This window comes from Pagrus pagrus (genome assembly GCF_965226575.1).
Source record: "Pagrus pagrus genome assembly, chromosome: 8".
NCBI lineage: Eukaryota > Metazoa > Chordata > Actinopteri > Spariformes > Sparidae > Pagrus > Pagrus pagrus.
In genome coordinates, this window is record NC_140192.1 from 19,906,568 (window position 1) to 19,919,312 (window position 12,745).

At 41.3% G+C, this 12,745-nt stretch overlaps 1 protein-coding gene across 7 annotated transcripts in view; it reads left to right on the top strand.

Annotated features, from left to right (window-relative positions):
• The window catches only part of arvcfb (ARVCF delta catenin family member b), a 221,669-nt gene that overhangs the window by 153,042 nt on the left and 55,882 nt on the right, over positions 1 to 12,745 (top strand). For all 7 annotated transcript variants that reach the window (XM_084358983.1, XM_084358981.1, XM_084358979.1 and 4 more), the window contains one exon: positions 1,588 to 2,093. In XM_084358983.1, the coding sequence (XP_084215109.1) occupies positions 1,588 to 2,093 (506 nt within the window). The remainder of the gene's footprint in view (positions 1 to 1,587; positions 2,094 to 12,745) is intronic.

A 12,745-nucleotide genomic window follows, 5' to 3' on the forward strand; every position in this document is an offset into this window, starting at 1 on the left:
AAAAGCCAATATGTTACTGCGCGGCTTGTCTAAAAGAAAAAATCAACAAAGAAATACACCAGAGCCGAGGCGAGATGGCATGCAGAGCCCCCCTCCACATTCCCCAGCATGCCTGGGAAGAACTGTAAAAACACATAATTAACATAAAACTCATTAAAATTAGAGCTCGGTCTGGAAGTCTCTGCCAACCACCAGCGTTAGTCGCCATTTTGTTGCACCACCAACCACCATACATCAAAGATGGTGAGAGGAGGCCAGCTGGATTATGTAACGAGGATAAACAATCTCAAGCTGTGGGATGGGTAGGGGGATGATAAAGGCTGTGCATAAGTACACAACCCTAATTAAATTCCTCTCCCCATGTCATAATTTTTCCACCAGATAGTCTCCCATCCTTTTAGACAACTCACTGGTACGTGTTCAAACAGAATTGTTGTTAAACAAGTTTCAAAAAACAGTTTTGCAACTTTACTGTCAGTAACTCCCTAGACTCCTTCCTTGGAGTTGGCTCTACAAGTGAAAAATCGTTCCTATGATTGAAAAGCCTAAAGTAAAATAAGTAGCCTGCACTCCAGCAACAAATGATGTGTCATTGGAATTCAGCTCTTATATTTTCCCCCATGTACCGATAGAGAATTGATGAGGCTGCCTTTGGAGTAAAGAGCCCTAGAGAACCGAGTGTAGATCACAGACTCTGAGAGGCTTGGGTAATCGAGATTCATTAAAGGGAACCCTCACCGAACCCCCAAAAAGCAGCTCCCCTCTTACCTCCATCACCGAAAATGAGTAGAGCTCAATACTGTTTAAGTCTCCAGCCCTGACACTAGTAATGCTAATGCGGCTAATGCTAGCAGAGCACTCCCAGAGAGATGGTCATTAACATTTAACCAACTGCATGCTAGTGTTTTGGCACTGTGAGCAAAGGGAGCCCTGGGGGCATCTTGGGCGCTCATAGTCCTCCCTGGGGGGACAGCACAGCTCTTTTCTCTGTTCCCTGGGGAAAAGGCATCAAATCCCTTCTCTACTGTATGTGGTGGCTTCCTAAAAAACTACTTCACAGGACTTTCCTTCAAAGCTTTTTCTTTGGTGTTGCCTTTGTCTCTGTTTCTTTGTGAAGTGCCTGGTTTTTCTTCGTGCAATCGTTCCCTGTCTCTCAATCACTCTTTCTAAGACTTTATGTTTGTTGAAGTCTGACATGTTTGTTGCTACCACCTGACAGGGAGGAATAATAAGTGGAACGTTGCCTACCATATCACTCTTATTGCAGGGAATTGCCACCGCAGTCCCTCTGACAGATCTGTTTATAACAGATCCAAACCACATATCACTGTGTCTCCCCTTCACTCTTTGTCCTACACTCCCTCCTTTTTTCCCCTCCATTGCTTACATCCTTTCTCCTCTCACTCACTCTGTCCTATGCTTTCTCTCTTCCCCTCATTAGTCAGTGGCTCTCACCTCAGTTGGCTTCTCGCAAAGTATTTCCCCCGGCTGCCTAATTCTTCTCTCAGACAAATCTGTCTGAATCACCCTCCATTTACCTCCTCCATCTCCCTCGTCCTCACTGTCCTCTTTTCTTTCGACTTCCAGAGGGTACCCAGACGACCCCATTGAGGCAGAGCTGATCGATGAGCGCCACCCTTATATTCATGGCATGTATTCAGCACCGCTGGCCCAGCCAGAGAGGGGGAGCATGGCCAGCCTTGACCGCATGGGTGGTCGGCGTTCACCTTCCATCGACAGCATCCGCAAGGACCCGCGCTGGCGTGACCCAGACCTCCCCGAAGTCATCGCCATGCTGGGCCATCCCATTGACCCGGTCAAGTCCAACGCCGCTGCTTACCTGCAGCACCTGTGCTACGAAAATGACAAGATTAAGAAGGATGTGCGTCATCTGAAGGGGATTCCTGTTCTGGTGGGGCTTTTGGACCACCCCAAATCTGAAGTCCACCGCAAGGCTTGTGGTGCCCTGCGCAACATCTCCTACGGCAAGGACAATGACAACAAGGTGGCCATCAAGAACTGTGACGGCATCCCGGCCCTCGTCCGTCTGCTGAGGAAGACCAATGACATGGAGGTTCGAGAGCTCATCACCGGTAAGAAGAAAACATTTCTGTATTAAACACAACAATCGATACTTATAATAATGTATAAACAGGACAATCTACCGAAAAGACAAAAGAAACATTATCTTCATTAAACATGTAATCAGTATGACTATTTCTTACAAGTACCTCTTAATCAGGCAGAAAAACACCTTTTTAAATTTCTTTTCATGTGTTAATGATTTTCATGTGTTAACAATCCAAGCAGATTTTTGTCTTCAGCCTTCTTGTTAGCCCACTTTATTTCCACATCCCCACATAAAAACATTTTCTGAATGGGGGAGGAATAAACTGTATGTTCACAATGGAAAGCATGGCCTTACATAAACATGTATCTTGGTATATTCAGACTGAATCATGATGCATGATAAACATATTGATATTTTCTTCTAAGTGGACTAAATGTTCACTTGTAAGTCAAAGCCACATGTGAGCTGTCACAAACACTTTCATTAAAAACTGTGATCAAAATAAATGCAATGGCATGTTGCTGTTACTTATACAGTGGTATATGTGAATGTGGCTGAGGATAGGGACAGAGAGGCAGAATGGGCAGAATAAAAGCAACAGAGGCAGCCGTTGTGACTCGAGCACTATACATTTGTTTCTGTGAAAACATTTTTTTGAGTAGCTTTACGATAGCAATTTAAAAATGTAATAAATCTAATAGCATGGCTGTACGTTCAAATGTTTTCGCTCATAGCACAGAGGTTGAAGGTTTTGTTGCACTGTAGACTGTAGTATGAGTGTAAACATATGAAATAAGTCTATTGTAGTTTGAGACTTTTCAAATCATGTGGTGTTGGTGGAGTTAAAAAAGTAATTTTCCATGACCTTTGACCTGAATATAGTACATAATATATGCAGAGATTGTTTCAAATATCCTGGCATGGATGTATGGAGAGAGAGAGAGAGGGATAGAAAGGGAGAGAACGAGAGATATCATATATCTTGTCTATGAAATGTAATTTAATTCATTACACAGCCAGATTTTTGCATAGCACTTACTATGTAGCAATATACAGTACAGCCCTGAATAGACTGATTAACGGACTGATTAAAATTGGGTACCGGTGCTGTGTCTCCTAAGTGTTGCCAGATAACTTGTGAGCAGAAAGTTTAAGAGAAGAGAGATGTACACTGGCATGGTTGTATGGAAGAAATGGGTAATGTAACCAATCATCAAACAATATTGATTTGAAAAGTCATCTCATCCTCTAGCTTGACATACCGCCCAGCTCTAGAAATGTGTCGTCATGAAATGATCATATATTCTTGTTTTACACATATGACGGTTCATTTCATGTCTATATCATTATCTATAAATGTCAGAAAAATAGTCTCCTGTTAAGTGTTTTAAATGCAAAGCTTTCAATCAGAGTGTTTCATGAAGTCACATACTCATTCCCCTTCAGACTACTTAGAAAAGATCTGCCATGTGGGTGAGATTATTTGAAATAATTGCTATGGATATGTCTGATTGAATTCCTTAAGTAAGACATCATTTACCATTTTCCTGCCATAGATAGAGGATTCTTATATTATGCAAAAACCACCTGCATAGCACTGTTGCAGCCAAGCCTGTTGGCTGTCTTCTCCACTGACTGTAATATTCCTCTCTCTGTCTGCCTAATTAGTCTCAACTCTCTTGCACGTACAGTAAGTATAAAAGTGCTTCTTTGAAGCCTTTTAAGCTGATATGATAGTACCTTAGTATGCCAGTCCTTTCCAATCACTGGCTGCATACTTCGCATCACTTATATATTCCATCCAGGCATATACGGAGCTGGCTGTCATAACCCCATACGCTGCATAGTAATGCAGGTCTGACTCATACTACATAAAGAAGCAGAGTTTTTTTGTGTTTTTCACACATCAGTGTGTTTTTGCAGCAGTATTCACAGTGTGCTCTTCTCACATCTTAGACCCCTTACATTATCTAATAAGTTAGTGCCCCAGGCGTTCCATATGGAAAGATACAGTACTTGCGGGATTAGCATTGAATTGTGTAAGTCCCTATACTATGGGGAGTTAGAATTGAATTCAAAGCTGTGATTAGTCATTCTCTGATTTCTAGTGAAGACACATTTTGAGTAAATTGTCATGTAGATTTCCCTTCTTACCACTTGGTACAAGAGAGAGAGACGTTATTGAGCTGAGACTTTTTCTGTCAATGATGGGTGAGAAGAACAACAGCTAAAAAAACAGATTTTTAATCAAACACTATGATATTTGATTACTTTAGCTTTATTACACTGTACTGTGAGCACAAAGAGACAGATTGAGAGTGGAATGTAATCCGTCGAAAAAGCAGATGGCATATAAACATTGATTTTTAGAAGAAAAAGCTATTAGCTGCATTGTGTAATGAAATATGTTTTAATTCCTTTAAGAGGAGCTATTGATTCAAATTTCTTCCCCTTGACCTGGTAAATGTCAACTTGGGAATACAGTGGTGTGTGTGTGTGCGCACAACTAATCCCCAACATGATTGGTTTGACCTCACACACTTTGGCTGGTATGCTCGCTTTGCCATCCGAGAAGGGGCTGTTGTTTTCAGTGCACACGCGTGAAAAATGAGGACTGCTTTAAAGTGAGATGCTTGACCTTTGTAAAGTAACCTCAAAAAGTAAAGGGAGTTACTTTTTGGGTAATTTTACAGTTGAGAGAAGAAAAAATGTGGCAGCTGTCAATAGTTTATAGCTGCATTTTATGTTTTGAAGATCCCTGAAGCTGGAGTGAATACCAATACGAGATACTGACTATTGACAGTTTTAATCTAGAGGTATTTAGAATTATATTGATCCTTTAAAAGTCATCCTTGTTGAACTATAGGGTACATGCATGCCTAAGTGTGTGTGTGTGTCTTTCCTTTGCTGTGACAGAGATGTCACGGTGAGCGATGACTGTGCCGCAGCAGAAATGATTGCCTTTACAGCAGCGTGTTGCTCCCCATCGTAGCTAAAAATAACCCTGCACCGCAAGACAAGGAGGACAGAATGGAGGGAGGCTTTTCTATTTTTTTCTCTTCTTTCCCTCTCTCCCTCATTATCCACCCTCCCTCTCTCAATCTAATTTTTTTCTCTCCTTCATTCATTATCTACACTCTCACTGTTTTTCTCCCTATCTTCTCTCTCTCTCTCTCTCCCCCTCTCTCTCTGTCTGTGTCTCTCTGTCTGTCTCCAGCTTTAGGTTTTCACCCCCAGTGCACTGGCCCCAGTGAAAACAGGCCAGTCACAATGCAAGCTCAGCTTACAGCCTCAGCCCATGTGGCTAAAATTGGCCCTGTTTTTCTACAATTAAATATGGGTTTTAAATATAGGCCCCTTTTCTTAGTCCATGTGTTTTAAGAGTTTGCTGTTGGAGTTTGTGCCGTCCCTGTAAAACCACAGAGAGCTCTGTTTTCTGCAGGGGGAGACGGGTGACGTGGAAGGAACCGAGTGGTTTTTATTTTTCCAACACACAAGACAGACGGACTGGTCGTTCATATTTTTAGAGCTTTGTACCGTTTAGAGTAATTCTATTTTCCCTCCCGGTAGGCTCTGGGCTGTTTGTGCCCTCCAGCAATTCCCACCCTGGAAATGTCGATTATTAAGCGGATTTGTCTCCTGTTTTTCCTGCAGGAGATGTTGAGAGTTTTGTGGACTGACACTCAGACAGGTGCCTTGGATAAAAAATGCAAATAGGGCAGGTTGGCAGGCCTTGAAGCTAGAAGAGAGGTGATGTCTAGACACATGTGTATATCTGTACCAAGGCTCTGAGTTTAACATAATATATACACTATTAGTATACACACACTTTATTAGATGGTCTGGTCTGAAGCACCTGACCCAGCTCATGAGCCATGACAAAAAACGGGAGATACTCAGTTTCAAACGGAAAGATGTACAAATGTATTATTTAATAGATGATGACTCAAAAGACATACAGTAATAAGGTTATGAGGTGTGTTAGTCAGCGTTATCAGTGCATCAGCCGATGAGCGAGTAAATGTGATGAGAGTATTGTATGATGTAAACCTAAACTAAGAACCAGGCTGAAGCCAACTGAACAAAGCCATAGTGCCAGAGGGATTAAGAGGGAGAGAGTGTGCTTTTAAAGCTCCTGGGAGAATGGCGAGGTGCTCCCAATTGTGTTGAGTAACCTCGTCCACCTCGTAACCTGCAAGGCAACAAAAACACAAAGGGGGACCAAGGGGAAAACACACACAACAGACTCCTGGTATGGCAGGAGGGGGTTGAAAACAAAAAATTTCCAAAACCTTCCTCCTAGAATTGTTATGAATAATGTGTTAGCAAACAGCTGCTGATTATCACAGCAGTAGATACTGAACGGATCATTTAGAAGTCATTGGAGTCGTGTTTGTGGCTCTACGGTGAAAGCAGTGGGCTGTAAAACCAAAACAATTTGCCAAAAGACAATCCAATTTTCCAATAGTCATTTTCATTATTAATATAAACATAATACTTAGTGCAGCTTTAAAAAGGATGTCTAATGTCCAATTTATCAAGCCCACTATATCACCTCTATAGTAACAGAAGATAGACCTTCCACAGCATTCATTTTGGCACATCATCAGAGGAAAACACGCAGCTGTAGTTAATAACATTATATATTTTGCATACAGGCTTGCCTTGAATGACTCACTGAGACACTCGATGTGACTCAGCCATCTCTAGTGTTATTAATTACACCTGTGCTTTTCCTGCTATCACAAGTCAAAACATCTGCTGTGATAAAGGATAATCAGCAAGTTTCAAGGCAGAAGTAAAAATGCATTTTACATTTAAATCCAAACAGGATGAGAATGAACCCAGTAAAAACCCCACAGATGGTCATATTTTTCATTTGAACCAGAACAACAACCAAAACAGGTGCAGCAGACAGGCATTCGCTTTTGAAATATCTGTCAGCTGTTGGAGAGTGAAGGACACTGAAGGACAGTGATTACTGCTCTGTACTGTGTTTGAATCTAATTGGGAGAATCTAATCTGGAGAATATATAAATCAAATTGAAATAAGAATCCTACCTCTATTATATTCTCATTACTGTCACTTAATCTGACATACGCATGCAGGGCTGCATTACAAATGATTCAAATAACGGGCTACCACAGATAACTAGTGTAGCAATGATCAATGAGTTTTCAAGAAGCATTTGATCAAACAAACTGTATGGCATCCATCGTCCATCCACACTGATCTGAGTACAGTTTCAACATATATATGCAGTGTGTTCCTCCATGTGCTGATATATAGAACGTACATGTGTCCTATATAAGAGATCATGATGTACATGATGTAGAATGTAGTGAAGTCTTACTGAGAGGGGCGTCATTCTGGAGGTCCCCCACCACGATCCACAAGACAACCTGCTGAGATCATCATTGGCACATACAGTGTAAGTGTGTGTGTGTGTGTGTGTGTGTGTGTGTGTGCATATTACCCATTATGCGTTGCCCTACCTTGCTCATTTCATTAACTTCGTTCTAGGGATTGAAACACAAACACACACACGCACAGACACACACACATCAATCTTCCGTGTCTCTTTAGTGGACGCTTGATGTAGCAGACAACAGACTGAGTCCACTTACTGAGGCCTGCTTTCATATCTCCCGCGTGCCCTCTCCCTTTTTTCTAAACTGTGTCTCCCTCCTTCGTTACCACTGAGAGTGTGATGGATGGTATAAGGGGTGAGGAGGAGAAGGACAGGAGGGGGGAGGAGGAGAACGGTAATGGGCAGAACTAAGTTAATAGCACTGCTGGAGGAGCAACATGCCTGCCAGTGGTCCCTGGAAAATTTAATTATCCTTAGCCTCAGCTCCAGTGCCATTACCAGTACTGGTCCCAGTCCCTGCAGTCCTCACATGCAGGTATCAGAGAAAGGGGTGTAAAGGAAAGGAAAAGGAGTAAATGGAGAAACATGAGGGTAACATTTGGTCATTGCAAAGCTAACACCTTGCTCCTTTGCTCCCCCTCTTGTCATTTACAAATACACACACACACTGTTTGATCATTGTTGGCTTATATCAAGCTCTGACAACAATCAAACAAATCCAAGCTGTCTGTTTGTGGCAAGAGATGATTGAAGAGGCAGGTAATAGTGTACATGTTCCAGTTGCCTTGCGGCTGGATTGGTTTGAAGGCAAAGGAAACAAAGGAAAATCACAGGATTGTGGGAAAAACACAAGCACAGTAGAGATTGCCGTACATATATTAACAGATCACAGAAGTCTTTTCTATGCATTTTCTTGAGGAAATTGAAGCACGGCGCATGTATCCGTACTTCTTGGAGATATATTTGCTGAATGAGTTCTGTTTACAGGAGTATATCGGTACATCGCAATATATTTTACTAGTTCTGTGAATTAATTTCATTACATGCTGCTTTTTAGATGATTTCCTTCCCGAGCAACCCAACCAGACTGTTTACCCACTTCAGATTTTTTCTCAGCAGATAAACAACATTAATAAACCAGAAAGGAATAACACTTTAAGATCTTGAAAGCAGTTTGACTTAGTTATAGAAGATCATGGTAAAGTCTTGGAATTTTATATTATGGCTCTGCTGGGCATCTTGACTTTTATTAGATAACAAACTTGTGACAGTACAGTATATCTGAGATCATAGTTCAGTTTTTGAACCTGTTGACTCCTTTGTTTTCCACTGGACATCGACATCTAGAATTAAACTGTGTAAAGATCTGATCACAAAGGCTTCCATTGGTATGGACATAAAACAATGAAAGAATTTGGAGCTAATTTTTTCTTTAATCTCGCCAGAAAGCACACATTTGGATTAATGGCAGCCAGCCTAGACAGCATTATTATGTGAAGAACAGGTGTGTTTGTTTGGGTTGATGAGTTTGTTAGTTGGTGTCAGGCCAGACCATTACGCTAACAAAACCAATGGAATGATTTTTGATGTTGGAGCAAGCAGGCAGATTCACAGACAAGTAGCTTTTAATGGGGAGTATATTGAAGCTATAAATTGAAATGAATCACAAGGGACAGTTAGTACGGGACAGTACAGTATTGGCGCCAGCATATTGATACTTGTGTCGCACAAGGAAAGGAGGACGATACATTGCCGTATCGATATTTTGTCCCACCCCTGTTTTTGACAGCTGACATCCTGATCTGTAGAGACTGTAGTCTCCATTTAATGACTGAAACATCAGTTTGGTTAGAGTGTGTATGTATTGATGATGCGTTGTGTAATCTAACAAATCCAAGAAAAGTCTAGATAGTACAATATATCCCCCAGGTGTAAAATGGGCATTGGCATTGCAATTGCATGGTGTCTGGACAGAAGGACATCCTCATCACACCCACCTCTGACAAGCTGACAGGAGACAGCAAATGAACTAAACCTGATCTAGAGTCACTGGCCTGAGACAGTGGCAGGACGTGGAATGGAGATTGTCACTTCCACAGCACTCTGTCATCTTAAATAACATTGTGTCTCTGAGCTGTATGCCTGTCTTACTTGATGGATCACAGCCAAGGCAAAGACATGCCTTTTCCTCTCTGGCATATGTGATTGGTGTAGACCTGACTGATTCCAAGGGGCTGAGCAGTGGAGTGCTGGATGAGATGGTGGACATTTGGAGTGGGTCGTGGGTGAGAAAGTTTGCATGGTTGGGGGGAACTTTTTGCATTATGGTACAAGTACCTCGCTGTACTTCGATGTTCAGAGGTGAAGATGAACATGCTTGTTCTTTTTACAGTCAAAGATAGATGCTGGTGTATTTTACATTTTATGCACAGAAATACATTTCCCACCATGTTGGATACGAGCTGTTGAACCTGTTTTATGATGATGTGGAAACAATAACGCTCATTGTGCACAGTGTAAATTAGAGGCATCACGCACCATTAATCTCATAGCAGGGTGTTAACAAAAGTCATTCATTCCAATGAATGACAAGGATTTATTTTGTGGACTATTTCTGGCACATTGCAGAGCTAATAAATTATTTCCTAAGTCCTAAATATTTCCCATACACTTCAGACAGCAGTTTTCTTTATTCACTGCTGGCCTTTCTTTGAGATCGCATTTCTCCTCAGGTGCTGACTGCATGTTGAATGTGCCTTGTCACAAGTAAAACTGATGCTAATGACACAACAGTGGAGGTGATCAAGCTGTCAGCCTGGCAGGCAGGCATGGATGTTAGCTGGCTGTCACTATACCAGAGTACACATGCCGCAGCACATTTGTTGTCATGCCTGGATGCTGATACTTCCTCTCATCCTCTCATGCATGAGGCTGAAATAAAGGACGAAATTGACCCCGTTAAAGAGAGAGTGGTTAAAATCTGCACCAGGGAAGGAGCAGTTGTTTTAGTAAAAACAATACTTTGTGAGTGGTAAAAGTCAAATAAGAGTTTTAAAAAGCTATCACAACAATGTCGATTATATAGTTGTGAAAGACCAAACAACAGAATAAAATGGCAAAAATACAGTTATTGATATGGCTTCCTTGCTCTTTTTGAGCTCTCGAGTAAGAATTACAGGTTGTATTTAATTATTTTTTAACAAGTGGCACTTAATTGGACAATAAGTGGAGGCAGGAACACCTACACAAAGAAACAGCCACCCTTGTTGAACCATAACCCTAACCCAGATCTGCGTGGATAACAATGTGCAATCAAGGCAGAAAACAAGCATGTGAATTATATTGGTGTAATTTCTTCCATCAGAGATTCAATCGAGCATGGAAGAACATCCATATGTTTAAATAACATCTCATTTTGTTTTTGCCCAAGTGTAATGCACCATGAAAGTGCTTGGGTAAAAAAAAAAATCTATTTTTAATTTGTAGAGGTATGAAATCTACAGTAAACACATGGAGCACAAAATTAAACCAGTCAGCACTGGTTCCTTGGTTTATGGGTCCATTTTGCCCTGGAATTAGTCTGCCAGTCAGTGCTTGAATGTTTGCGGTAGGGCGTGATGGTACTTTTGGTAATACGAGACCTGGGTCTATAGGGATCCTAAAGGATAAATGAATTTAGAAAATTGCAGCAGATCATCCACATCCTGTCCAAAATGTCAAATCCTCCCTCTGCACTTAACACTTTATAATAACGCAATCTGTTAAGCACACGAGATTATATAAAGTTGTCTGGAGGCTTTAGTGTGCGTTCATATCCTCCATCACACATCAGATTTGTGTGTGAAAGTGGCCCAGAGTGAGGCCACACCTAAGCTTACACATCTAATAGCTTCCCAGTAAGATACTGGTCGCCTGGTAGTCTCTGACGCACAGGAAGCCAGTCACCAAGTGTAGCCACAGAACAAATGGAGGTAGAGTGTTTCTGCTTGGTTAGATAATACGGTTACTATAGAGATGTGACGTGGAGGGGCTAATGTGACGAAGGTCATGACACGCATTCAAACTTAAAATATCCCAAGAACACAGTTTGCGGTTTAGTCTAATGAGTTTTCTTTTTTTCAATGTCTTGGTGTAGGAAACCAGTTTTCTCCAGGCACAACCACACCAGAAGGACTGGATTTATTTTTAGCCCAGGCCTGTCTGCCGAGACTTACTTTTTTTCCTGTGTGCGGAGAGCATGATTTAACAGAGGAAATATTGACCATCTGGAAAATGTACAGAAATCGTTTTAAAGAACAGAGCGAGGAAGTGTGACAGTTTCACTACTCCACGAATGGTCTGTTATTGTTGAGCAGGGGGGAGTCACATACAATCCACCACATCGCACGTATTTTGGATTTTTAGAATCAGTAGGATTTACTCTATGATAGGAGAAATGAATAAACTCATAAATCCATAAATCATAGAAGAACAGATGCTCCCTTTAACTCCAGAACTATTCTTCAGCATCTGAGTAATCGAGTGATAGTTATCTGTACATCCATGGGTACACTGCACACAGGAGCTGCTATTAGCTCATTTGGCATTGGTGCCAGTAGTGAAGTATTTGTAAAAACCTGGCTTTGGACTGACAAATCACTTTGTTTCCCCAGATAAAAATGTCAGCTAAATGCCTGAATTTAAAAAGGACAAAAGAAAGATGGTGATAAATAATAAGAGACTTTGGGGAGAGGTTAATAAAAACAGAAACTCACGTCCTATCAAATATGGAGCAATTTTTCTTTTTGATGCAACATTTTCGTTCCCCACAAACCAGAGTCTGCCATGTGTCTGAGTGGAAAAAAATATCTGAAACTGATGCTTCAACACAATATTTCATTTTTGGGGGGATTGGCTACCTGGCTATGCTGCCAAAAATGCGCTCCTCTCTGCTTTGTCTGCCTGCCTCTCTTTTGTGAACCCTCAGGATGCACATACCCAGCTCAATTCAGTTATCTCTTTTGCAGAAGTGTAAAATAGGCTGCCTGTTACAGAGATGTGCAGGTAAATAGAAAATGCTTTTTTCTCCTGCTGGGATTGTTTGGATGAGAAAGAAGAGATGATGGCTCTGCGTGCTGTTAGCAGTTAATGCATGTTTATCCTAGACACTCACAGTGTCTGCAGAATATTTATGCATTAAGATTCAGTGGTATATTATGCCATTAATGATACTGCACTGGTTGAGAAATGACTTATCATAAGGTTGCTATAACCTCATTATTCCTGTAGTATTTTATAGAAATATTACAGTGGCATGTCTTCT